At 52.1% G+C, this 14,477-nt stretch overlaps 1 protein-coding gene across 1 annotated transcript; it reads left to right on the forward strand.

Annotated features, from left to right (window-relative positions):
- The first annotated feature begins 6,474 nt into the window (after positions 1-6,474).
- SLC30A3 (solute carrier family 30 member 3) lies at positions 6,475-14,471 on the forward strand. The gene is given in 8 exon segments (XM_039887564.1): positions 6,475-6,817; positions 10,274-10,455; positions 10,885-11,031; positions 11,128-11,281; positions 11,876-12,074; positions 12,288-12,393; positions 12,655-12,775; positions 13,777-14,471. Coding segments are annotated over 8 exon segments (1,176 nt in total). The 5' UTR covers positions 6,475-6,722; the 3' UTR covers positions 13,949-14,471.
- The last annotated feature ends 6 nt before the right edge of the window (positions 14,472-14,477 follow it).

A 14,477-nucleotide genomic window follows, 5' to 3' on the forward strand; every position in this document is an offset into this window, starting at 1 on the left:
ACATAAAGATAAGCTAACAGGGCATACCTACCTCACCTGTGAAATGGAGATAATAGTGTTGTAAAAAGGATTAAATATTTCATTTGAACAGCGCTTGACACATGGTATATGCTCTATTATTTGTCATCATCATCATATCACCATCATCATCATCATCATCATCATCATCATCATCCTGTCTATCCTGTCCCTTCCCAATATTGTAAAGAGAGAAGTTGCTTTTCATTTTGTCTCTGGGAGAAAGGGAAAAATCAGGATTTTCCCTAAAGGAAAATTTGCAAATTGTCCTTGGTATCCTTACATCCTCTTTCTGCATCCTTCTCTCAGCCTTTAGAGCCCCATTTTCTTGTTCCCCTACTCAGTGCCCTCATGCTGCTCGCTAGTATTCAAAATATCTCCAAAATAACCCCAAGCAGTCAGAACTCCAAAATTACCTTTCTCACTTCCTCCCTTTCAAAATTTCTAATAAAAATTATTATCTCCATAAAATGATCTCATCCTTAAGGGTTAGGTGGAAAACAATTCAATTAAAACACTAATTTAGCTTATAATAAGAAAGACTATAATACCTCACGCACTTAATTCTTAATAACACAAAAGGAATAACTGGTAGAATTTCAGGCATTGTGACTAAATGAAGTGAAAAATATCAGGCTTCATTTTGGGGAGAGATTTTGGACCTTAAATAATGAGTCCATAATCCAGTGATGTTTGGGTTTTGGGCATCATTATCTTGCAAATAGTCATAATAAACCCAGAGGAACAACCAGTTTAGGGGCATGAGTTCAGATCTTCTTTCTGTTCAACTCCACTAGTTTCAAGTCTTTTCATTTCTGCACCTCTGCAATACTCTGGTCTCCTCCTCCACCCCTGGTAAGTTTTCTGTCTCCCTTGCTGGCTCCTCTTCCTTTGTTCACCTCCTGACTATGGATATTCTACAGGGTTTGGTCTTTAACCTCCTGCTGTGCTCTCTCCTCTCTTTTTCAGAGATCTAATCTATACCCATGGCTTCAGCTGTCACAACTATGCTTTAGAATCAGTTAAGTATCACCCACATGCCAGTCTCCCATTGCCTCAAAACCACACTCTAAGATCTGAACTCATGATCTTGCCCCCAAACTGGTTGTTCCTCTTCGTTTCCCTATGTTAATGTTATGACTATTTCCAAGGTAATGATGCTCGAAACCCAAACATCCCTGGACTGTGTACTCATTATTTTCCCCAAACTCAGGCCAAAAAGTCTTATTAATTTTTATAAATAACTATTTCATTTGTCCCTTCTTTCAGCTCCCACAGCCTTGAAGCATCCCAGTTAAGGATTTTCATATCACGCTGACTGTTGTCCTATCCTCCTAACTGCTCTCCCTACTGTCAGTTTCATCCTGGATACACTACCAGATCAATATTCATAAAGCGGTGCTTTGGTCATTATCATAGCCTACAAGATGCTCTAAAAATGACCTTTTAAATCTGGCAATGAACTCCACAACTTGATTCCAACTTACCCCTCCGAATTTACTGTCTACTATTGCCCTAAAATGAACCTTCCATAACAATCAGACTGGTCTTTTCCCCCCACTAAATATTCCTGTTCTTTCTCACCTCTATATCATTGCTCTCACACCATTTCCTCTCATAAATTGTCCTTTTCATTAATCAATTCACTTACTCAACAAATATCTGTTAAACACTGCCCTATGCCTAGTACCCTGGATACAATGATAATTGGTCAAACTCTTTTTGTCCTCAGAGATTATAATCTAGTGTAGAAGAAAGACAATATCTTCAACAAATATTTATTGGGTGCTCTTATGTACCAGACACTGTTCTAGGTGTTAGTGATACATACAGCAGCATACAAAACAGACAAAACTTTCGGCCATCATGGCACTTACATTCTGGTGAAAGGAGATAGACAGAAATACTATAAGTAAAATGTATAGTATATTAGGTGATAATAATGCCTATAGAGAAACACAAAGCAAGAGGCGGAAATAGAGAATTTTTGAGAGGATGTTGCAGTTGTTAAAAGGATAAGCTGAGAGAGTCTGAGAAGGTGATATTTGATCCAAGACCTGAAGCAGGTCTCAGGTGAGTTGTGAAGACAGCTGGCAGAGTGTATGACAGGTAGAGATAAGTAAATGCAAAGGCCTTGGGGTAGGAACTTGCCTGGTGTGTTGTAGGACTTGCACAAAGGCCAGAGTGGCTGGGGAGTGAAGTGGGAGTAGCATGAAATGAGATCAGAGTGGGCTAGATTGTGTAGGGCTTTGTAGGCCGGTGGAAGGCCTGTGGCTAACCGTGAGTGGCGTAGAGAGTGATGAAATCTGGCCTACATTGCCAGGCCACTGGATTGAGAATAGACTATAGGGCAATAAAGATAGAAAAAGGAAGACAACCTAGGAGGCTACTGCAGTAATCAAGAAGACAGATGATGGTGGTTTGGACAAGGGTGGGAGCAAGAGTTGCTGACTGATTGGATATGGGGTAAAAATAGAGGAGTCAAAGATGACTGTAAGGTTTTTGCCTGAGCAGATGCAAGGATGCAGTTAACATGTTCTGACATGAGGAGACTGCTGAAAGAGCAGGTTTGGGACGGGGGCGACAATTAGGAGCTCAGCTTTAGACTAATGAACCTTGAGATGCCATTAGGCATTAAAGAGGAAAGGTCAAGCTGGCATTTGGGTATTTGAGTTTGGAATTCAAGTGAGAGATCTGAGAATCAACATATGGATGCCTTTTTTAAGTTTCTTTTTAATAGAAAATTTCAAACACATGCAAAAATAGAATAGTACAATAATCCTCCATGTACTCACCACTTAGCTTCAACAACCAGTGCTTTCTGCTGTTTCTAGATAGTATTTAAAGCCTTCAGACTGGATGATATCTCCATGGAGTGAGTGTGGAAAGGTAAGAGAAGAGGGTGACCAAGTCCAGGACTACCCCAGCATTGAAAGTTGAGAAGATGAGGAACCAGCAAAGGAGACTGAAAATAGGCAGGCAATGAAGTAGGAGGAAAATCAGATATTGGTATCCTGGAAATCAAGTGAAGAAACAATTACTAAATAACAATTTAATTACAGTATGATAAGTACTAAGGAAGGAAAAGAAGTGTGCAGTAAGAATGCATACATGAGAACTAACCTAGTTTGAGAGTCAGGAAATGCCTCCCTGAGATGACATTTAGGCTGCAGCCCTCCCTCATCTTCTCTCATCTCCCGCTAAAATCCTACTTCCTCCATCCTGCTTCCACTCTGACAATAGGCTCCTCCTTTCTAGGATGGCTTTATGGTAGATTGTGTCAGCCTCTAGGGGGAGCCCAGGACACAGTGATGAGAAAGTCAATTCCTGCCTTCAGGGAGCTTGTACTCTAGGAAGGAAACAGACAAGCAAATGACTTCCTTACAGTGTGGCGAGTGCTACCATCACATAAGCACAGTGGGTCTTCAGAGCACCAGGAAGGGGCACATAGCTCATCTGGAGGGAGTCAGGAAAGGCTTCCTGGAGGTAAACTGAGCAGAGAGTGGACCGCACACCCTTCAGCCTGGCTTGGACCTTGCCCACATGCTTGGATTTCAAATCATGTCTGAGATCTATAGCCCAGACTAAATCCAGACCTCAGAGCTGGGCTTTGCTCTCCTCTCCCAGAACGAACTGCTCCAGCCTGGGTTCCCCTGAAGTCCCCTTCTGACCTGCTCTGCTACCTTCTTCTCTGGAAGCTGGCACTAATCTGTCTTCCTGGGAATATCTAGGGTTTCCTGCCTCCATCAAGCCTTTAGGACTAAGAGTGGCCTAAGGACTTACTTTAGGGAAGATTGATACCTGAGGCAGGACAGAACAGGCAGTAATAGCATGTGGGTAAGTCAGTAACACCTGCAGAATAGAAATCTCGTGCAATCAGGTTAAAGCCCGGAGGGGACGGACATACGGCTATCTTGATCACCAGGCATCCCCAACTGTGCTAACAAGGTGCGTGGCAGGAAATAAGTGTTCAGCAAATGTTGAATGAATAGTTCTTACAAGACTACTGTTCTATACAGGGCATCAACCCTAAGCTGTCCTAACTGCTGCATAATTTTCCTAGCTCCTCGTCAGGTGCAGAATTGTCTTCCTCAGACCCGGCATTCAAGAGGACCCTTTGCAAAGATTTTCACACAGCCACTTAGTGGCTCTTTGAGAAACAGGTGCAAGCAGTCTGTTTCGCTGCCAGGCCTTTCTTGCATAAATTTCCAAGCAAAGGCAACTGTTGGTATTCTCCCCGCGGGTGTTCCCAGCATCCGGAGGTAGCGCGTTCCAAGGCCTGACACCCAGGAAGCTGCGGCGGAGGGCAGCCCTGTAATCCAACTGTTCCGACGCTCCTTTCCCTTCCCGGCTTGCTCGCTCCCTGCTGGGTGGCGGGGCGGGTATGTGCTAGCGTCTGCGCCTCCTCTCGGGTACCTGGGGCTGTTGTCTGTGCGCCGTGGGCTGCCCAGGAAGGGAAATCCCGGAGGAAGCCATTGTTACTATCACGTCCCCTGTTGTCGTCATCAGCTGAGGCGTGCCTAAGAAGCCCCTTCCCCGCATAGGGCCTTGCGATTTCTTCCTAATCTTGAACTCTCCTGCCCAAGCCACTTCGGGCGAGCCTACCACATCTGAACCCTGGAGTGCACGGTGGCCCCTCCTGGTCCCAGCTCCAAGGCTCTTAGAATCCGGGAAGCCCCAGGCCGGTGCCGAGCTTCGAAAACCGACGGCGCCAGGAAGGACGTGCCCGGGTCCCTGGCATAGGCGGGCGGGGAGAGGAGTTCCACGCCAGCTATGACACGGGCCTACAAGGTGACCTTGGCTGGTGGTTTCCCCTCTCGCCGCCCCAGTGTGCCCCCTATAACCCAAGGAAAGAGCTGATGCCCAACGCCTCTAGGGGACGTTGGAGGGAGAAAACCACACCCCCTCGCCCCAGTGTGCCCTCTCCCCGCGTAGGCTTTAGGCTAGGCCTTGGGCAGGGAGTGGGGGGAGGGCCCGGGGCGCGGCGTGGGTGAAGGCGCGGTGCAGAGGGCCCGCGCATACCCTTTCATTCTTCGGTGCCTCACAGCTCCCCGGCTCAGTACGATCCCGTCGCACACGCCGCCCGCAAACCTTGGCACAAGCCGCACTCTTCCCCCGCCAGAACAGCCAGCCCGCGGCCCAGCTAGTTTGCCTAATCCGCTCAAGCCTCACCTCCTCCGCGAAGCTCTCCCGGGTTAACCCCATCACTTCCAATCACTTCATCTGACACGTGCTCCAGTTTTTCGTTTTTTTGGAAATGCGCACGCGGTCTCATTGTATGGAATAATAATGTCCCTAATTCAAGATGCCCATGTGTTGTGAGGGGTGAGGTTGATGAGCTCCTTGACTGGGCTCCCAACCCCTCGCACTCTCCACGGTTCTCCATCCATGCTCTTGCTTCTCCTCTTCCCGACCCTCCGCTTCACAGAGTATCACAGCTTGGAGTGCACAATCCAGTCACCATCCCCTTTTCATTCTACGGTGGCGGTAGGTGTGAGGGGCAAGAGGGCATTGAGTATATGAAGCTTCAACGCCCGGCTCGGCCACCGACTTTGCTGCAAGTCATTCCTTTCCCTGGGCTTCGGTTAAAACGAGGCAAAATGAGGTAATGACCGGGGAAGGTGCTACGGGTTAGAGGTAAGGAATCACCTGCTGGCAAGCTGACCGCAGCCTCTCTCCAGGAACAGTGGCTTGTGACCCCAGAGAGGTGGCGTCGCTCCTCCCTCCTCCAGCTGCCTCAGAAATCCGAGTGAGAAGATTGGCACTCTGCAGTCACCAGTGTAGCGCCCTGAACCCGGGAGGGAAAGAGGATGGGATTCCAGTCCTCTGCCTTTTATTCACTGGCTGTTCGACCCTGGACACTTCTTTCTCTGGGACTCAGTTTACTCATCCAAAAAATAGGGATAATAATGGATTGAAGGAGAGCAGGAAGCTTTTTGTCATCCAATATCTCTGTATAAATATAAATGATAATGAACGGTACAGTGCTTGGCAGCAGATTTTGCTCACGAATTCTGACCCCACATCCTCTACAGAGTGGTTTCTGGCCAGAGTCCCTGGAGTTCTCCCAGATGTACCACACTGCTCACCCCACATTCTTTCTGGTTCTCAAGATAGGTAATGGATCCACACCTGTTTCCGACTGTGTGGGGGGCTGGGGCCACAAAGTGATGGAGTGGCGGAAGTGGGGGACGCCCCCGCGCGGGCATGCAAGGGACAATGCTTCTTGGGTGAAGGTTGGTCAGGGAGGTTCCTAGGCTCGAGGAACTTGGCTTGGAACCGGTGGGCGGCTGGGGCGGGCGGCTGGGTCCACCTGAGGTGGTGCGGGGCGGGGTTACGGAGATTAGGCGTTCCCTAGAACCCGGCGGGGGCGCAGACGGCTCCCGCCGCCCCTACCTAGCTTTGGCGCGGGGCAATGGGGCTTTAGCTATGGGGATAGGGCTGCGGGGGCGGGGCTTAGGCGTGGGGGAGAAGCCGAAAAGCCTGGAGGCGGGGCTTGGGGAGCTCGCCCCACGCGGGGCGGGGCTCCAGCCGCCGCGGGATCTGCAGTTCGGACTCGCCACAGCCGCCGCAGTTACCTCCACTCTAGTGGCCCCGCGGCCCTGCGGGGAGTCCGGGGGTCAGCTGCCCGTTCAGACCTGGCACGGGGCCGGCCCCGCCTCTCTCTCCCTCTGTGGGGCCTAGACGGCCGGGGCCACGGGGACATGGAGCCCTCTCCCGCCGCGGGGGGCTCGGAGACTACTCGCCTGGTGAGCCCCCGGGACCGCGGCGGCGCTGGTGGCGGCCTGCGTTTGAAGAGGTAGGACCGGCCTGGGTCAGTCCTCGGCCGGGGGGCGCCACCCTCCTGCCATCCGTCCATTTCGTTGTCTCCCTCGGCGCGGCCCCGGCCGGCGGCCCCAGCGCACCGCGATTCCCTCGGCTTCGCGGCGCGGGGCTCTGTCCCCTGCGGCCGCATGGAGACCCCAGCCAGCCAGCCAGCCCCGACCCCTGCGGCTCAACAGCCCGCTACGCCTCCCGCAGCCACCCTCTTTCTCCCGGTTCCGCAAAACGGCTCCCCGGCCTGCCCCCCAAGCCTCCGGACCCCTCCGCCGCCCCCCGCCGCGTCTGTCTTCTCTACGAGAAACTGCCCTCCGTCGGACCGGAGTCCGCGCCAGGTTCCCCGATGTCTGCATTGCTCTGGGGCCCTGGCGGTGGGAGCACCTCCCGCCCGGGCTTTCGGAGCCCCATCTGCAGGCCCCCGGCCCCTCCCTCCGCGCGCCCGGGCTCGGGGCGCCCCATCCAGCCGTGGCCAGCTATGGGCATCCGGGCCGAGGATGGGCCCGGGCTCCGCAGCGGGTCTTCCGGGCTCCTGGGGCGGGCGGGCACCGGGAAGCGAGGGGGCGGCAAGGAAGGAGCAGGTGCGATCTGGGCGGCAGGGGGTATTCCCGGCTCCGCACAGACGGGGCCGGGGGCGGCGAGGTGTGAAATGAGGCTCGTGGAGCGGCCGGGACAGCGGGCCGGGGGCGGTGGGAGAACCGCCTCCGCGTCCCGCCGGCCTCCCGCGCCCATTGCCCGCCGGCTCTGTCCGCCTTGTCTCTCCGAGCGGCCGCGCCAGGCCCTCCCTAGCCACCTCCGCTGGCCATCTTGTCTGTTAGCTGACCGTCCATTTGTCTCTTTTCTCATCTTTCCCAATATTTGTTTCCTTTCCAGCCCCTCTCCCTTTGTCTCTGACGTGGTGTCTCTATGTGTTTCTGGCCTTTTCTCTGGGTGGGGGCTGGGCGGGTGGGGGAGTGGATGCGCAGAGGGAGGGAAGACTTCGCGTCTGACTCCTTCCTGCAGGAGACTGCAGACGTGGGCAGCTGTGGGGGCTCCAGCCATGGCCCTGGCATCTCTTCACATATCCTGTTGACTCTGCTTCAGGCCATCTCCCCTTCCTACACCTCTCTACCCCACTCAATATTATTTGTTGTTCGTTGAGGATTTCAGAGGGCCAGGGAGAGAAAACTGTCTTACCTTCTCTCTAAACAACATGTAGTGCCACCCCCCACCCCATACACACCCACACACCAGCAAGGAGGTTCTTTAGTGCCCAATTCATGCAGAACAAAAAGAAGCAGCTTGTTGATGGGTAGCTATCTTGATGACTGGCTACATTGTGCGTTACAGGACCAGGAAAGGCATTTACCCATTGCCCCAAAGCCACCCAGCCTCCGTTTGCTCTTCAGACCCACGTCTTTGACTCCCAGCTCATCTTCATTCTCATATGACCATTAGTCACCAAATCCTGCAGTATTGCCTGAAAGAGGCTCTTCCTTACCTACCTGTCCCTCCTCTAACATTTCACTCTGGCCTGGTCTCTTCCAGACTCCTCCATCTCTTCTCCTCTCTTCCCAGACAAGTACAATAGCAGGGTCATCTCAGGGCTCAAGAAAGATTTGTTAAATCAGTCAGTGTATCTCCTTTATGTTCATTGGAGTTCATCACTTTCTTCCTCAGCCCTTCCTCTGGCTCCTCATATGAACTCCAAGCTGCGTATCTTGTCATTCATTCCATGTGTCTGTCTAGATTCCCCTTCTCCACCTAAATCTTATCTTATACATCTCTCCGTGTGAAGCTTTCCTCACCCCAAATTAGAGTTGGTTACTGCCTCCCCTGTGCTCCAAAATCCTTTGTTCATAATAACCCTGCTGGCCCCAACCTCTCCTTGCATAGTAAGTCATTTGTGACACATCTGTCTCTCCCACTGGACAGGGCTTCAGCATGTGTATACTTGGCACACTTCATTGAAGAATGAGGATGGGTTTCAAAGCCACCCTCATCTCCTCATCTTCTCTGGAAACACACCTAGAATCATACACAGCCAGATTCTAGGTCTTGGAAGGAATTAATCTAACTACTAGCACTTGAATTTTCCCGAGGAGTACCAAATGTCCCCCCAACCTCCTGCACACCTTAATTCACCCACTTGGCAGAGCTTTCCTCAGCCAGAAGGCCCTAGACACCCTTTCCTGCTTTACTGCTGTGATCACATTTCTATCTGGAGCATTCATTTCACTCATGGGTATTCTTGTCACACATCTGTGAGTATTTCCAAGACTGTATTTTTTCTACTTAGGTCCTTTATTTTGTGGAAGGTCCTGTCCTTTGTGGGATTCAGGTTGGATAGTAGTAGAGTGAGAACTGGGCCAGAGCAGACCTAAAGCTCAGTCAGCCTGAGCTCAGCCTCTAGTATCTGCAGGTGATGCCCTCAGCCCCATTCATCAAGGGCATCCTATGGCACTGTACAGTTAAGGTGGCCTCTGCTGGTTACTTATGGTCAGTCTGAGGTCCAGCTAACATGTGGCAGATTCCAAAGTCAGTGTTCCTACTGCTACCATTGCCAGCCACAGCAGTCTACACGCCGTCCTTCCCATGACAACCCAGCTCTGGAATCTGGCCATTAGTTCTCTGTGTCAGGAACCTCAGACTTTTTGGGTCCCAAAGTTCCACTCCTCCTTTAAAGGGCCATACTTCAGCTGTGTCCAGAGAGAGCAGGTGATGGATCTGGGAGTGGAGGCACGGGAGGTGGGTCTGGGAGGGAGGCATTGAGGCCAGGATCATGTGCTGAGTCCCACCCCACACTTACACGCCACCTGCCCTTTGTATTGCCTTTGTCTGGCATGCTCATCTCATCTTTATCAAAATCCTCCTCATCCTTCAAGGCCCTTCTCATGGTGCCCCTTTTCGTGTTTCCCCGATTTCCTCATTAGGTTAATGTATCTCTCTAGCTGAGCCCCAATAGCACTTTAACTGCTCTAATCGCAATGGCTACCTTCTGCTACATACCATAATATTTAGCTAACATTTGTCCACCAGAAGCTCCCAGAGATCAGAAAGGATTTTGTTCAATGATAGTGTTCATTTTGTATTCCTTATGGTACCTATCATAATGAATTGATTTGTTTGGAATCTAGTCTCATCTCTACCACTAACTAGCTGTGTGGCCTCCATAAGTCCTTTCCCTCTCTGAGCCTCATGTTTCTAATTCCTTTACGTGTCAGACTACACTGTCTCTAATGTGCTTTCCAGGTGGGAAGTGTGTGTGAGAGGAAAAGGGAGCCTGGGATCTGAGCTGTTTATTTAGATCCCACCTCTCATATGGCCCTTTGTCCATATGAGATTTGACTAGGCCTTGGGAAGGAGCTAGTTGGGCCACAGTCTGTGGGACCCAGGGCCTGGGAGTGAGGAACAGGTCAGCCCACAGGCCAGGCCACATGAACCGTGTTGCCTGCCTCAGTCTCTTCACAGAACCCTCAGAACCCGTCCCTGAGGAGCCCAAACCTGTGGAGATGCCCTTCCACCACTGCCACAGGGACCCCCTGCCACAGCCGGGTCTCACCCCTGAGAGGCTGCAGGCACAGAGGCAGCTGTGTGCTGCCTGTGCTGTATGCTGTGTCTTCATGGCCGGGGAGGTGGTGGGTAAGTCAAAAAGCAGCTCCTCCAACTCCATCCTCCCGAAGCCACTCTCCACCCAGAGTCCCGGGGACGTTCCTGGGTGGAGATACAGAGAAGATGGGGATGGCTGAAGCGGGGGGTTGGATGCTCGGGACTCCAGAAATGAGAGAGGCTGAGAGACAGGACCAAGGAGAATTCATGGCAAAGGCCAGGGCCACAGGGCCAGGGCCGGCTTCTTGGTGTTAACTGGTCTTTTAAAAGCTGTATTTTCTTGCGATTAAAATATGTCATTGTAGAAAAACTAGAAAATGTGAATGGTGAAATAAAAACTATCTGTAATCCCGTCATCAGAGAAAAATGACAGTTCACGTTTTGGTGTATGTCCCCCCACTCTCTTTTCCATGCCTATACACACACCCCGTGGGACCAGACAGTACATTTTTTCCCTTGCAGGTGGATATTTAGCACACAGCCTGGCCATTATGACCGATGCAGCCCACCTGCTGGCCGATGTGGGCAGCATGATGGCCAGCCTCTTCTCCCTTTGGCTCTCGACTCGTCCAGCCACCCGCACCATGACCTTTGGCTGGCACCGCTCAGGTAAGGTCCCTGTATGACCTGGTGACCCTCCAGGCTTGCCTGAGGGCACCTCTTAGGGTTCCAGGCAAATCTCTGATAGCTTGTCTCCCCCTGCAGAGACTCTGGGGGCTTTGGCCTCTGTGGTCTCCCTCTGGATGGTCACTGGCATCCTCCTGTACCTGGCCTTCATCCGCCTGCTGCACAGCGACTACCACATCGAGGGGGGCGCCATGCTGCTGACCGCCAGCATCGCAGTCTGTGCCAATCTGCTGTATGTTCCATCCAGTATGGAGCAGGCACCACATGGGGCTCAGGGCGAGGGGTCCTCCTCCAGGCTGAGAGAGCCGGCCCTCCCCTCCTCTGATAGACACAGCAATTCACACACAGTTCTCAGCAATCTGCCCAGGGAATGCCAGAGAAGGGACTGGGATAGAGACCTAAAACTTAGAGTCAACAGACAATGTTAAAGGCCTACTGATACCAGCCACTCTAGCTGGGGCCTTTCATCAGGATTTTCTCATTTAAAACTCACAGCTGCCCCATGAAGTAGGTCGTATCATCCCTAGTATACAGTTAATGCAATAGATCCTGGGAAGTGACCAGGTAGGTGACTTGCCTAGGCCACGTAATTATTTAGTGGCAGGGCCAGCATCTGAATCCACATCTCTGGCACCAAGTGCTGTATTCTTGCCTTGAGGCTGCATTATTTTTCTCTCCTGGACAATGTTGTCTTCTTCCTGGGGCTGGAAAAATAGGGAGACAATAGGTGGAGAAAGAGCTCCTGGGGAGGAGAGAGGAGGTGTGGAAATAGGGCAGAGGAGGCTGGGAGCAGCTGCCGGGCTGAGCGGCTCTGCTTCCCCCTCAGAATGGCCTTTGTGCTGCACCAGGCTGGGCCCTCCCACAGCCATGGGTCTAGGGGGGCTGAGTATGCACCGCTGGAGGAGGGGCCTGAGGAGCCCCTGCCCCTGGGGAACACCAGCGTCCGGGCGGCCTTTGTGCATGTGCTGGGGGATCTCCTGCAGAGCCTTGGGGTGCTGGCTGCCTCCATCCTCATCTACTTCAAGGTACTGTCCATCGGGCCTGCCCAGTAACCCGGCACACCATCCCTTCCTTCCTACAGCCTTCCTCCCCAACTCCAGTTCCCCAGGACTCTGGGCCCAGAATCATGGTCCTTTTCCCCTCGGCAGGGTTCTTGGGGGCCTCGTAGGTCCTGTTTGTCCAGGCCACCCTAGATCTTCCTCTCTGGTTCCTGGGCTTAGGGGTGTCTCTCTCTCCAGCCTCAGTACAAAGCAGCTGACCCCATCAGCACCTTCCTCTTCTCTATCTGTGCTCTTGGGTCCACGGCTCCCACCCTTCGAGATGTTCTTCGCGTACTCATGGAAGGTGAATCAAACGCCACTGCTCCCCACCCCTCGGGCCCCTCTGACCTCACTCCAACACAGGGAGGCTCTCTTTTCTCTGAAGAGAGTGTGAGGAGGAAGGCTAGGGCCATGGGGTCTATGGGCAAAAGGAGGAATCAGGCACAGGGCGAATGGTGGGGATCAATTGGGCGAGTAGGTGCAGGATGGGGAGGTGGAGTCTGGTGGGGTCTGCTCCTGGGCATGAGCGGCCTCAGAAATAAAGCTCAGTGGCTGCTGCTTGCAGGTACCCCCAGAAATGTGGGGTTTGAGCCGGTGAGGGATACACTGTTGTTTCAAAAAATAGGAGTCCTGGTAACTCATGGAAGGCTAGACCACCTAGGTCCCTGACACGCATACCATTTCATTATATATGTTGTTTCTCCTCCGCTTCATTACCACATTATCAGGAGCTGTCCATTAATTGGTTCTGGTTGGACATTTCCTAGAAATATTTTCCCCTTTCCTCTCCCTTCTCCAAAGTCACAGCCAGGAAGATAGCCTGACATTTGGGTTAGCAGTTCGTCTTCTTCCCATTTCCCTTTCTTGAGCTTTTCGTAATACACACACCGTCACACACACACACACACACACACACACACACACATGCATGTTGGAGAGATGGGGGAGCCCTGGACGAGGTGTTCTAGGGGAGGTTTCGCCCTCCCTGAGGAAGTTCAGGGAACCAGTAACCCTTTATGAGATCACTAGTGCCTACAGGCCTAGGGATGGGGCACGGTTAGGTAAATTCCGGCACCTCCACTCAGTGGGGTATCATGTAACTATTAAAAATGATGATTATGAAGACTGTATGGCAACTAGGAAAAATGTTTATGGTATAATGCTGAGAAAAAAGCTGAATATAAAATTATATCTACATTATGATTCAGCCATTAAAAATATATATGGTGACTCACAAGCTGACAAAGGATTTTTGAGTATCTTCCAGATGCAAGAAGCAATCAGAGACATGCAATTTGGATGCCAAAAATATTATACTTTGTGGAATATTTGATGGTAACTCTAGAGAGACCATAGGACAGAATATTTAACATCTGGATTGTCCTGGAAAATCAGGTGGTGTGGCTGCTGAAATACAGCTGTATATTGATACTCAAAGAGCAGAAGAGAATAGAAAAATAAGAATGGTTTAGTGTATTAGCATGGTTGATTAGGGATGAGTCTCCAACCTTTTCTTTGACGTTTTATGCATTTCATACAACGCAGAAAGCAAATAAAGCTCCCCACTGAAGCCTGGCTTTAATGCTGTGCAAGTCCCTAGGTCCCCCTTCACCCATCCTTATCTCAGCCCCTGCCTGGTTCCCGACTCCCCACCCCTGCCTGGTTCCTGACTCCCCTGGGAACCTGCTGCCTCTTATCACTCTCCCACAGACTCCACGGCAGACCCTGAAGCTGTCCTGGCCGAAGCCACATCCCGGCTCCACTCCCGGTTTGGATTCTCCAGCTCTACCCTGCAGGTCGAGCAGTACCAGCCCGAGATGGCCCAGTGCCTGCGCTGCCGGGAACCCCCCCAAGCCTGAGCTGGCCCAGCCCTCACCCCACTGCCAGGCCCTGGCTCAGCCCTGGACTCTCAGCACCTGCCTCCCTGCTCACAGAGCAGGGATGAGCCAGGCCCTTACCCCTTTCTCCTTCCTCTCGCCTTCTTCCCACCTGCCGACTCCCCAGCCCCCAGCCCCAGTAGCCAAGACCAAAGTGTGTGGGGGGAAGTGGGTCGGGAGTTGAGATGAGCAGGAAATCAGTGCAGTGGGGGTGTGTGGAGGTTCCCTGGTCCCTGCTCTCCACGGCCTGGGATGCTGCAAGCGTCCCTTCCATGCAGTCCATTTGTCTGTGTGGCAGGCTGGCTGGCTTGGGGCATCTGCCTATCTTTGTGCTGTTAGTGTGCCTATGCCTGGGGGAGGTCAGCAGAGGCCCCTCCCCACGTGGCCCTTGCTCTGTCTATGCAGGAGCCCCAAAGCTCACACTTTGTCCGTGTGTTCTGGCCCTGTGGTTTTGTCTGTGTGTGTGTGTGTGTGTGCGCGTGCGTGTGTGTTTCTTGGTGCTGTGGCCTGT

This window comes from Pteropus medius, unplaced genomic scaffold (assembly GCF_902729225.1).
Source record: "Pteropus medius unplaced genomic scaffold, Ma_sr-lr_union100, whole genome shotgun sequence".
Taxonomy (NCBI): domain Eukaryota; kingdom Metazoa; phylum Chordata; class Mammalia; order Chiroptera; family Pteropodidae; genus Pteropus; species Pteropus medius.